This window comes from Conger conger, chromosome 10, assembly GCF_963514075.1.
Source record: "Conger conger chromosome 10, fConCon1.1, whole genome shotgun sequence".
Taxonomy (NCBI): Eukaryota; Metazoa; Chordata; class Actinopteri; order Anguilliformes; family Congridae; genus Conger; species Conger conger.
Genome location: NC_083769.1, coordinates 32,444,178 through 32,457,958, shown reverse-complemented (window position 1 = coordinate 32,457,958; position 13,781 = coordinate 32,444,178). Strand labels below are relative to the sequence as shown.

The window sequence follows — 13,781 nt, the reverse complement described above, 5'->3', positions numbered from 1 at the left end:
CTTAATTTTGCAGGCGGAAGTTTTTCTTTGTGAGGTGAGGAAGCCCTCCGCCGGTTTCAAATAACCTTTTTTGATGACTGTACTTTTGGATGAATGCAACTTCCTCTTATGCTGATTGATAATATTCTATTCACTCACTCTGCGACACTTCTCTAGTGAACGCTATGGAGGAATCGTCTATGTCATAAATAGATAGAGGGGCCTTCGAAAATCTATACTTAAAAAAACCTTCAATGGACTGTAGGCTGCTGCGCTGCACTGCACTTCCCGGACAATACAAAGATTCAACAGCTGGTTTGAAAAAGTGAGTAATAAGAAATAATCTCTGTTTCCACCGTTTATTTTAAATAATTAAATACTGTATCCCCAATTTGTTGCGCAGATATTAAAATGACAAGTATGGTCAAGAAGTGTTAATTTAATGTTGTGAAGGCAGGTGATTGAATATAGGCCTACTAAAGAAAAGTTCCAAAATGTGGTCAAGTATAAACTATAAATGACTGTTAATACATTAGCCTATAAGATGATAGTCGAAAATCTGTAACACGGAGTAAATGTAGTTGACAAATTACACCTGGCAACATGATCATCTCCAATGCCAAGTTTTAAAGGCTTCTCGTTTTTTAGTGTATTTGCTTGGATCCTGTGGATTTGGATTTATGCTTCTCGTGTACGGGTTTTCTGCATTTAAACTTTGTGTTTCGGAAATCATTCGCAAATGAATGCGGCTATAATAATAATAATAATAATAATAATAATAATAATAATAATAATAATAATACTAATAATAATAATAATAATAATAATAATATCGCTCGATATTTTAATAATTTTAATTTGGTATCGCTGCGGGCCGTTCCACTAGACGCGGTAAAGTTTAAAAAGGACTTGCTATTTTGAACAGCTGAGCTTAGGGCTTGAGCTAGTTTGTTTTTAATCGCTGTGTTAATCACTGACGATAAAAATTTTTTTTAAGAAGATGATGTTCAAATAGATGAAATTGTACTTCCCTCGAGGGTCTTTCAGCGCACTTATCCCTGGTCATGGGTATACACTTTGCACTTTGTTGTACGTCGCTTTGAATAAGAGCGTCTGCCAAATGCCATTAATGTAATGTAGTGCATTCTTCTGTCTTCAGGTCGTTGCTTTCAGAAGGTGCGTTTCTCAGCTTGGTTCCTATATGTACCAACCGACACATGTCATTCTTTGTACTCTGTAACTATGCTATCTCTGCTTCATGTGCAAAACGAGGTTTGTGCATGCTTGTATACACATACACACACGTTGTTGGAGTATATGCATACCCTTATGTTTGCAGTTCTACTTATATAAAATTCCAGGAAAATATTTGATGTTGTCCTTGTTTTATTCATTTCTTTTTGGGGAGACTGAAGACCAATATCAGGATACATCAGTGAACGGAATGCTACATTGAAACCCAACATTGTCTCTCTTGTGCATGCAGTCTTGGACAGGTGTCTGAACCCTGGTAGGCCTCAGTAGGAAGGTGCCGGCTGACAGTTGCCCCAGGGAGTTTGTGGAGAGACTGTGGTCTGGAGATTGTGGACTGCAGGGTTTTCTTCCTGGAGGGACCCACTTGCATCTCGGTGAGTCTAAATGAGCAGGCATGAGAGAGCATGGCAGTGTGGTTGCTGTGGGCAGGTGGAATTTGTTAGCGAGGAATGGCATCATGAGAACTTAAAAACCTGATTCCCTCCCTATACAGACAGATGATCAGAGTTTATGGAGAGATGAGACGCTCTCTTACAACATGGGGAGAAATGGCTCACTGGTTTCTCAGTCCTGTCATTTTTACAGTAAAAATGAATGTGTATGTGCAATAATGATTATCAGGCCTGACCCTGTGAATTTGGACATGCTTGTATTCATTACATCTGGTCGCCTAATTTGACAGGCTTGTTGACAGAATACTTTAGTCACCAATATATCCACCCAAGGATACATGTCAGTACTTTGGAAACTTGTTTTGCCTGTGACCTGAAGTCTGAAGCTCCTTTTTAACTTTCGGTGACTTATGTAAAAAAATAAAAAAATAAAGCTTTTTCAAAGCTGAATGAAGGAAGTTATTGATGAATGTGGAACCCTACACTTTAAATAGATGGTCCAACATCAAATAAAATACTTCCCTGATGTTAGGTATTCTTAGATGTTTGATAGACAAGGGAGTGACAGTTGTGTAGGTTCTCATGGACAGTAAAGATTCTGTGGACTGTAGGTTTGGGTGTTCACAGTTGTGTAGGTTCTCATGGACAGTAAAGATTCTGTGGACTGTAGGTTTGGGTGTTCACAGTTGTGTAGGTTCTCATGGACAGTAAAGATTCTGTGGACTGTAGGTTTGGGTGTTCACAGTTGTGTAGGTTCTCATGGACAGTAAAGATTCTGTGGACTGTAGGTTTGGGTGTTCACAGTTGTGTAGGTTCTCATGGACAGTAAAGATTCTATGGACTGTAGGTTTGGGTGTTCACAGTTGTGTAGGTTCTCATGGACAGTAAAGATTCTGTGGACTGTAGGTTTGGGTGTTCACAGTTGTGTAGGTTCTCATGGACAGTAAAGATTCTATGGACTGTAGGTTTGGGTGTTCACAGTTGTGTATGTTCTCATGGACAGTAAAGATTATATGGACTGTAGGTTTGGGTGTTCACAGTTGTGTAGGTTCTCATGGACAGTAAAGATTCTATGGACTGTAGGTTTGGGTGTTCACAGTTGTGTAGGTTCTCATGGACAGTAAAGATGCTGTGGACTGTAGGTGTGGGTGTTCACCGTTGAAGTGCTGTGAAAGAACCCTGGCTTTGAACAAAGTACTGTACTTCACTTACATTTCCTGATGGTGTGCATGTGTGTGTGTGTCTGGGTGCATGCCTGCAGGCGTGTATGCGTTCATATGTGTGTGTGTGTGCGCGCGCGTATGTGTGTGTGTGCTTGTGTCTCTTTGCATGGTATAGAAAATGGAAGCACACACCCTATGGTACAGTTGATGGATTGCTTTTCATGTACAATAACGGTCTGACCTTCTCTGGTAGAACCAGTGTTTCCTCTTCTTACTGCAGACATGTAAAGACAGCAGTAAGTATACAGGACCTGTCTTATATTGAAAATGATGGCACTGAACAACAGGTGTTTGGACAAACTGAGCTACCACTCATTGTCCTTTTAAACTGTTAAGCCCACTTAGATCTACAGCTAACCACAAACGATTGATTATGGGTTATAATGATAATCATATTTTAAACTAATCGAATATTATCTTAAGGATTCAACTGTAAAAATACAAACTGGATAGAGGGAAATGACTGTGGTTGTCACTGTACTAAGCATGTTTTGTTTATTTGATTGTCTGGGATGATAAATATGGCCCATTGTCTGGCAGGCTACCAGTACCTGATTGTGTGAGAATTACAAAACAAAAACAACAAGTTCAGTGACATCACTGGGCTTTTATTTTGTGTCCAACCACAAAAGTCACGTCCTGTGCCTTTAAGAAAAATGGTCTTGTCACAAACTCACTCCACAATACCCACTCAGTTGTGAGCTGTTTTTTAAATTAGGGCTTAATGAGGTAATTGCCTTCAGCTGTAGGCACTTGTCTGCTGTTGCAGTGGAAAGGGGTAGGTACTCATTACATAAGGTACTCATTGGTACAAGGTAAGAATCACTGATCACTGCAACACTGTAATATGTTTGCCACATACTGTATATGACACATGGCAAACATATTGCAATGAGTAGCATGGCCAGTTACTAGAGAAGTCAGTCTGTGTGTGTATGCATTGCGTCTGACAGGTTCCAGAATGGGCTGCATCGGCTCCAAGGAGCAGGAGCCCATCAACAAAGTGATAAATGATGACTTTCTGAACAAGGCTCAGTCATCCCAGTATGTCAACGACCCCACATCCCAGAACAAGGCGGTGAGTAGACAGCCGTAGCATACGTTGGGTTTGATAGATGGGAGACAACTAGATGGGGTTGAGGAGGGAAACGTTTTGGAGAGAGCAGGTGTGTGTTAAGGAGAACAAGGAGGGCAGCATTATTGTCATGATGTGGATGATGTCAGACCTGGTACACCCTGATGTACACCCATCAGACCTTCCTATGTCTGATGGATTCAGAATGCCGTGAGGTGTCAAGGGGTTAAAAGTCATACAGGAAGACTGCATGCTTGAAAAGGATGAGGGCTGTGTTCCAGTGTTCATCATCTTCATGGCCTAGCTGTTCATAAACATCACACTGCTGAATTGTTGACTGTTGCCAGTTGAATTAGAGTTTTGACTTACCGTGCCTCTGCTTCAGTCATTATTCCCAGAGGTTTACTCTGGTTAACCGAGTTAGCATGATGCTACTTCAGCACACAACTTCTGTCTCCTTCTGCCCTCTCTACAGAACAAAACCAGCTACTCCAACCTCCCAGCCTGCACTGATGGTGAGTGGTAGAGCATAATAGAGCATAAACCAGAAGCTTTCCAGCTTCAGAGAGCTTTGTTTGAGCAGTTATTGTCGGTGAGAGCAAAAGGAAGTAGTACATATTGCTGTGGGTTCAAACTGTTTCCATAATGGCCACCCAGAAATAACCTAACATCGTCGAGCTGACACTGCCCAGTGCCGTGCTAGGAACTGCCGAGGTCTAGGTTACTCCGACGAGAAGTGACCTCATTTATGATTTATCATGTGTGTATCAGCTGGATTTAAAGATATTTTCAAACCTCTTATTTGTGTGCACGCTCACCCAGTGGGACAGATGGTCCAACTCATTTCATTGATGTTTTTTTTTTCAGATGATATATGTGCACTGCATATAGCAATATAAGTGCCAGTTTGTGTTGAGTGTTACTGAGTCGGTAAACAGATCAAAGTGCATTTGATTTCAGGTAATTTATGTTACTGTGTACATCTTGCCATGGTATGGCACCATGCTTAATTATTACCTGCGGAAACCCTAATAAGCCTATATAACTATAGCCTAATAATAACATAAAATTAAATGTCATTATTTCACTGACTAGGCTAAACTATTGGCTTATACGATCGGTGTCCTTATCCTTATGTCATTAAGTGCAGACAATCTGATGAATTCACTGCATGCTTACCTGCTCCCCATTGCACCATAGGTCCAGACAGCATTGTGATTGCACTGTATGACTATGATGCCATGCATGAAGGAGACCTGGACTTTAAAAAGGGTGACAGACTGAAAGTTCTTCAAGAGTGAGTGTTGCCCGCATAGCCTTGCACTTCTAGAATGACTCTATAAGAGTTTTCATGGATATTGAATGTTGCTGGTTGTTGTCTCACTTGCGGGGCTATATTGCTCATGCTCGCTTGATTTTCACAGAGAAGATGGCAATGCTTTGAGGGGGTGAACAAAAGTGTCAGTGAGTTTGTTTGATGAACAACAAACTTCCTCATTGTTATAACCAGATTTGTGTATTCCCAAAGGGGATATGATCAAATAAATCTGTTGGAGAGGAGATCACTGTGTGTGTGCGTGCATGCATGTGAATATTTCTGAGTGTAGTCTCTTATCTCTCTCTCTCACCCTACTCTCCATTTCTCTGCAGGTCAGGGGATTGGTGGAAAGCAATGTCCATCAGTACGGGAAAGGAGGGCTTCATCCCCAGTAACTATGTAGCTAAAGACAGTTTGGAGACCGAGGAGTGAGTACACTGCTCAAACAAATATGGTGGCCTGTAGTGTAGTGGTTAGGGCACATAACTGGGACCCGCAAGGCCCTTAACCCTGCATTGCTCCAGGGGAGGATTGTCTCCTGCTTAGTCTGATCAACTGTACGTTGCTCTGGATAAGAGCGTCTGCCAAATGCCATTAATGCAATATGTCTGTCTGAAGGCATTGTGAAAGTGTGGTTAAACTGGAGAAAATGTGCTAAGATCTGCAATATTTTTGATACCCTTTTATTCATGCAATTATCTAATCAGCCAATTTCAGAAACTGCTGACCTCCTTGGATTTTCATGCGCACTAGTCTACAGTTTTCAAAGAATTGTGAAAGAAAAATCCACTGAGCAGCAGTTCTGCAGACAGAGAGAGCTCAGAGAGAAGGGCCAGACTGGTGAAAGCTGACAGGAAGGTGACAGTAGCGCAATTAACCACACAGTGGTTTGTAGAAGAGATCTCTGAACACACAACACATAACTCTTAAGTGAATAGGCTGCAGCAGCAGAAGTCTAAAAAATAAGTATAATAAATACATAATAAAGTGCTCACTGAGTGTATATGAGGATGTTATTTCAGCAATGAATACAGTACCAGGTCACACACACAGCTCTGATATTCTGTGTTATTTCAGCCATTACAATGTTCATATCATATGAGATACAACATGTTCTGTCAGGGGAAAATTTACTCTCTCTGAATTAATGTAACTAGTTCTGTGCAATGCAATAATTATCTAATTCAGACCTTCCTATTTCATTCTGTGTCAAGTGACTAGTATTCTTATTTTGTGCCCTCCCACCATACATAGAGCCTTCTTGTGGAAGCCTTTGAGTGCCCTCCTCAGAATACTGGCATAAACACAGCAATTATACTGCAGACCTGTGCTGCTTTAGTGCGTTTGCTGACAGCTGTCTATAAAGCATGAAACAGAGCAATTAACAGAGCACACACAATCTGTCCTGATCACCAGCCTCCCTTTCTGAGTGAGAAAACAAGAGGAAAGAGAGAGAAGAACATTGGCTTGTCTGATGGCATTTCTTACGGATAGTTGATTTATTTGATTTTTTTTCTTTCTTTTTATAGCAGGTTAAATTAAACGATTCACATGTATGAATAGATGTGGCCTCTTTATTGCCCCGTACTGTAGGTGGTTCTTCAAAGGTATCAGCAGGAAAGATGCAGAGAGACAGCTCCTGGCCTCCGGAAATTCTCTTGGGTCCTTCATGATCCGAGAAAGTGAAACCAGCAAAGGTGAGCCCTCTGATTGGTTATACCTGTCACCTGTCAATAACCAAGTAGTTATTCTCCATTTTGGCTGTGGTTCGTATTGAGTTAGAGCATGCAGTGCATTATAAATGAGATGTAAATGTTGGCTGCATAGTTGTGGAGATATTGGTACAGTACAGTATGTTTAATTTGTGGCCTTTTATGTTACGCAACAAAGGGATAAACAGCAAGCAATACACTGGAGACCCACTAGAGAGCCATGCAGCAGGATGGGTTAATAAAACACTATTTTATTCTTTAGTTTACTGTATTTTTGTGCATATGTACCAAGGGTGGTAATAATTCTGGAACCCACTATGCATGATAGGCATATGAGAGGCTGTTGTCATCCTAGAAATCTAGGGAAATCGGCGATTCAGGTCACTATTGGGTAAAAGTAGCTTACAAATCAACCTGAACCTTTAACTAAACTCTATATCAATTTTTGATAAGAACTTATACATTGACCAGACTGTGTTCATTCTCACAGGCAGTTACTCATTGTCGGTGAGAGACAGAGATCCTCAGGCTGGTGACAGGGTCAAGCATTACAAGATCCGCACCCTGGACGATGGAGGATTCTACTTTTCTCCCAGGATCACCTTCAGCACCCTGCAGGACCTGGTCAGCCACTACCAGAGTGAGTGCCCCCTGCTTGCCCCACAAGCCTAGAGAGGTTCTGTGTAATGATTATTTTTAGTAGTATTTAATATCCTATAGAAAACACTAATAATGCTTGCACAACTTGTGTGTGTGTGTGTGTGATTGTGTGTGTGTGTGTGTGTGCATGTGTGAGTGTGTGTATATGTGCATGTGTGTGTGTTCATGTGTGTGTGTATGTATGTGTGCGTGTGTGTGTGTGTATGTATATGTGCATGTGTGTGTGTGTGTGTGTATGTATGTGTGCGTGTGTATGTATGTGTGCGTGTGTGTGTGTGTTTATGTGTGTGTGTGTGTGTATCTATGTGTGCATGTGTGTGTGTATGTATGTGTGCATGTGTGTGTGTGTGTTTATGTGTGTGTGTGTGTATGTGTGCGTGTGTGTGTGTATGTATGTGTGCGTGTGTGTGTGTGTGTTTATGTGTGTGTGTGTATGTGTGCGTGTGTGTGTATAACTGTTGCTGTTGCTGTATCTGTACAGAACAAGGCGATGGGCTGTGCCAGGTCCTGACAGTCCCTTGCCTTAGCTCCAAACCGCAGAAGCCCTGGGAGAAGGATGCGTGGGAGATTCCTCGGGAATCTCTGATGTTGGAAAGACGTCTGGGAGCAGGGCAGTTTGGGGAGGTCTGGATGGGTAAGCCAAAATTACAGCATGTAAACAACGGAACCGGAAACATAATGGGTTTTTTTCAGTCTTCTGCCTTTATGTAAAATTTTTGTCCTGGCTGCATGTTTGCATAATGCAAGCAAATTAATTGGCGTACTGTATGTTAAGTGAGGCCTTCCATCATTTGTATTTTAATTTAAATATATCAAAAAAGGATATTTAGACATTCAGGCAATTTTCAACTTTAAATTGGATTGCGTTTCAAATAAGTGCAATGTTCTTGTCTCATCAGCATAAAGCTAGGCTTTGGCTTCCCTGGATAAGACGTAGGGCAATAATGATCTTTCACCCCTTTCCTCCCCCTCAGCCACATATAACCGCCACACAAAGGTGGCGGTGAAGACGATGAAGCCAGGCAGTATGTCCGTGGAAGCTTTCTTAGATGAGGCCAACCTGATGAAGATGTTACAGCACGACAAGCTGGTGCGGCTGAATGCCGTGGTAACCAAGGAGGAGCCCATCTACATCATCACAGAATTCATGCAGAATGGTGAGCGGTAACCTCTTTCTATTTATTGCCGACTTCTTCCTCACTCTCTCTCCTCGTCTTTATCTCTCCACATTTTCTTATTCTATTGGCCTACACCTGTGTTGGGAAAGGTAAGAAAAGCTCTAAAAGTAACTCTTGCTGATGTAATCAGATTACAAACATCGAGGGGATTGAGTAAATGTCTCCCTTTCTTTCACCTTGTCTGCCTTCTTTATGCTCTTTCACTGAGCTTGTGAAGAGAGAGGGTAAGGATTATGAAGTGTTTATGCTCCTCCTCTGTGTCACCTGATATTCTGATAGCATGTACACCTTGACTGTAATGATATATCTATCAGTCATTGGATCCCAACTACTGTAAATTACCATGGGAACAGTGACGAGAGAAAATGCTTTCTTCTTGAGCCGTGTTCCATCGTAATATGCACATTTGCTTCTGCTAGATGAAAATGCATTGAAAAGAATCAAACAGCTCTTGGGCTTTTGTATCAATAGGCAGTTTACTGGACTTCCTGAAGAGTGACGAGGGAACCCGTATCCAGTTACCAAAGCTCATAGACTTCTCTGCGCAGGTTAGTCTTGCTGAAGACAAGCAAGCACACATGGATGGACACACACACGCATGAACACACGTGTACACGCACACAAACCACACAGGCCCTTTACATGCTTTCCACCAAAAAACACAATAAAACATTTATATGCAGAGCACATACTGTATGGCTTTGTAATGGCATTGTTCATGACTTGCAAAAAGAAATAAGCATATTCAGGGACATGGCTGCAGGGACATGGCCACATTTGTACTTCATTTGTTCTCGGGCCTTGGCACCCGCTCGCTGGCAGGGGCACGCCCTCCGCTCTTACTACAGAGAGGGCAGAAAGTGGAAGTGCCAGATGCAGTCTGACACAGGAACTAAACACACAAGGCTGTGGTTGAGAATAAAACCGGGCGTACAGATCATGCACGCGTAAGAGTGATCTGACACACTGACAAATGTGTGGTCAATGGAGCAGACACAACACAGGCAGACACACAGACACAGAGAGACCGACAAACAGACACACAGACAAATGACAGCGTGGTGTCAAACAAATTATGCACGGAACAAAGACAAACATGGACAAACACACAAACAAACACCCACACTGGCCCTTATCTTATTTAAGGTTTCCAGGAAATAATGGGCAAACACAAGCTCTTTGTTCACTATGAGAATAAAACCCATGGAACCCATGTTGTCTTCTTTTTAAACAGTAAAACAGGACTTTCCCCTGTGAAGCAATTTCAATATTCAAATGAGCACTTTTTGTAATAACTGCCTGTGTCAGGGAGTGTGAGCACAAGCATGCAAGTATGCATGTGTCCAAGAGTACGTATTTGTGTCGCATGCTTCCATGCAGGTGGCTAAGCATATACTTATTATTTATCTACTTCTGGCAAAGTATGGTATACTGTGCAAGTATAATCATACACTTGTCAAGTGTCTCTGTTCATAGTGTTGACACTATTTTTTTAAGAAAGTGCAGGAGAAGTTTAAAAAGCAGAACTTTTACTAACTTTACAGAGTGATAGAGAGAAAGAGAGAGATGTATAAATATTTGTGTGACACAAAAGCTCCACACAGGATGAAGAAGAAAGAGTCAGGTTCACATTATTAGATGGCAATAAGATGGCTGTGATACTTTGTTTATGCACCCATTCCCCAAATGACTGTGTTCACAGTGTAGGCTACATATCCTGTAGCATTGAGAATGCTATAGATTTTATAGTTTTGGTCTTAACACTGAACAATCACTGCTGTACCACATTAGTATTGCTTGGCCATTTGTGTTAATGCTTCATGTTAACTGCATGCTTTGCAAATGACATTCCCATGATAGTTAACAAACACATGGTAGTTAAATGCATCAACGCATATTAATGTCGTACAAGGTCTTTGCAAGACCTCAATGACATGGCTATAACTTTACATTTTGACATTTTGTTCGGCTGTATTTGCGTTTTGGTCTGAAAACTTTGCACTAAGAAAGACCAGATATTCCGCCCAAAACCTTATTGTACTTATTTTACATTACACATATTGCAGAGATATGCTATTGTAAATAATTATTGTAAATGTTTATGTACTGCATAATGTTACAATTACTTGAGTGGCTGTATCTTCTGAGTAAAGTGATCTGATGATTTTCTCAGCATCCGGAGGAATGTTGTACTCTTGAGCCCCTTTTGAAGGTATGAAGTATACAGTACCGACTGATCTAACTCCTGAGACTGACTCCTTCTGATCCCTGTGGCACTGTGCTTCCAGATTGCTGAGGGAATGGCATACATTGAGCAAAGGAATTATATCCACAGAGACCTACGGGCTGCTAACATTCTCGTCAACGAGAACTTGGCGTGTAAGATCGCTGACTTCGGCCTGGCCCGCATCATCGAGGACGATGAGTACACTGCTCGGGAAGGTGAGCCGAGGGCCTCGTCTGTGGAGAAGTGCTATTATTACTGTTTTATAAAAATGCAGAAGGCTCTTTCTCTCAGAAACGCTGTTAAAAAAAAAAAGGCTATACGATGTTTTGTACAGAGTGCCTGTCAACTGCATATTTTGAAACCCAAATTTAAGGACTATAAACACAGGCAGAAGGTGAGTCAACATGTCAGTGGCCCTTTTTCAATGATAGGAAGGGATTTACAATGGTCTTGTAACAATGTTTTAACACAAAATTCTTACCTATTGGACCTTTAAACTGGAGTAAGTATTCCTAAAACCTACAAAATTATACTCGAGGCTTATGTGTCTCTCAGGTTGCTAGGTTAACATTTTCACGTGGTTATCAGACAGTCTAAACAAACACTAATTTAATCTTGAAGCAACATTTAAAGGAAAGAAACTTAGCAAAACTGCAAATCTACAGAATAATGGTCCTTGCAATTCAGCCAATCTGCATGAGAGATGGAAGCATTCAAAAGTACTGCATACTGTGACCAACACCGCCCCCTTCTGGAGCCCTGCAGAGCTGCTGCGAATTGCATGATCCTGCAATTTTGTTTCCTAGCCTTTGACTCATGATACTACTTTTCTCTTGTTTTCTGAGCTCACTTCCCAACCTTTTACATTGTGTGGACCCGTCCCAATACTATATCATTTCTATCATGATGGGACACCAGCATTCAACAGCCCTACTGTCCCTACTGTCACAGGAGCAAAATTCCCCATCAAATGGACTGCACCAGAGGCCCTCCATTACGGCTGCTTCACCATCAAGTCTGACGTGTGGTCCTTTGGCATCCTGCTTACAGAGATCATCAGCTATGGACGGACCCCATATCCAGGCAAGTATATGAGTTGCTACAGTAAACAGCTCACTGTGACCATGGAGACCATAAACCAGCTCTACGACTCAAACACTGTTTTGATAGTGTTACAGCTTCTTTGTGTTTAAAGATGCTGCCAAACAAATCTATTATGCTGTTTGGCACCCAGCTATTCTTGTTGAGAGCTTGTCTGTGACAAGACCTAATTTGAGTTTAGATTCCATGAACCAAGATTAAATCAGTGTAAAACAGATTTACGCATCAATGCCACAATTATTTCTTAACACCAGAAGAAGACTGCAAGATACCACATAGAGCAAGCAGAACACAAATTCTGGCAACTGCAAGAACATTTCCCCCTAAAATGAGCCAGAAAGGATTACTTTGTACTGAGCAACCAAAAAGACACTGTGGGGACAGTTATACCAGATGTTTGTGGAATTCCTGAAGAAAAATAAAGTTATTCTATTCTGTAACTCAAAGGAGTAAGGTTGTATTGAGATGTTACAATATACTCAATAATATTTTTATGTTATTAAATCTCTAATTACTGTCTGTGTGTTGGCCCAGGAATGTCAAACACAGAGCTGATTCGATCCCTGGAGAGAGGCTATCGCATGCAGCGCCTGGACAGCTGTCCCCTGCCGCTTTATGATATTATGCTGATGTGCTGGAAGAACAAGCCCGAGGACCGGCCCACTTTTGAATACCTGCAAAGTGTGCTGGAAGACTTCTATACAGCCACAGAGGCCCCTTACCAACAACAACAATGACATTGTGATATACACTGTCTCTGTCTGTCTCTGTCTCTCTCTCTCTCTCTCTCTCTCTCTCTCTCTCTCTCTCTCTCTTTCAGACAAACACACACACGTGCATACACACACACACAGTCGATTTCACAACAGATGAAGACGTATTGTACAGGCACAGGACTAGTAACACTTTAGTCCCTGGTTGTTACCACATATCTTTTTATTTGTATTGAAATGAACATGGTAATATGTAGGGAGGGGAATACACATACAGGTGAGCTTATACTTATAATGAAACATCAGACACAGGTACAGACACACACAAACCACACACTGTAAATGCTGGTTTTGGTCATTTATCTTTTGGAATTCCATATTAATATGAATATTTTTAGATACGCCCTGTATTTGAAAATCATAATTTTCTCTTTAAATCTTCTCCTTTTCATACCTCAGACAATTTTCTATCTTTGCTACATCAGACCTAAATATACGCAGCCTACATTAGGCTCCTTAATTCTGATTTCACCATGAAGGTGCCCATCCAGGTTTAAGTCAATGACGTGAAGAGAAAAGTGGCCTGGCGTGAGTCTGAGGACACTGGCCTCCTGTGTATTAGCTTACTGAGGTTAGATGAGGATCATTCTAAGATGGTAGTTGCAGGAACAGCCAAGCATATGCTCTTGATTATTGATATTACAGTTCAGAGCTTCTTTGGTAAGGTCTACAAGGGGAGAAAATATACCTGCCTCTTTAATTCAAGTTTTCGATAATAAAAAAAAAACATCTCTTACAGTTTCCGATCGTTATTATTGTTTTATTATCTATCCATATATGGTAAATGAACGCATTACAATAATTAGTTGAGCCATGGTGTTCTGAAGTTCATATGAATTATTAAGGAATTAATAATCACCACTTAATAATAAACGCAATCCTTACCTTT

General features: G+C 41.2%; 1 protein-coding gene across 1 annotated transcript; it reads left to right on the top strand.

Moving 5' to 3' along the window:
• Positions 1–66: 66 nt before the first annotated feature.
• On the top strand, positions 67–13,781 carry hck (HCK proto-oncogene, Src family tyrosine kinase). Its single transcript, XM_061256867.1, has 14 exons — positions 67–304; positions 1,466–1,607; positions 3,802–3,926; positions 4,399–4,438; positions 5,124–5,220; positions 5,574–5,669; positions 6,835–6,938; positions 7,444–7,593; positions 8,095–8,247; positions 8,588–8,770; positions 9,263–9,339; positions 11,080–11,233; positions 11,970–12,101; positions 12,654–13,781. Exons 3-14 carry the CDS (start codon positions 3,810–3,812, stop codon positions 12,854–12,856), a joined length of 1,506 nt encoding a protein of 501 aa, XP_061112851.1. The 5' UTR covers positions 67–304; positions 1,466–1,607; positions 3,802–3,809; the 3' UTR covers positions 12,857–13,781.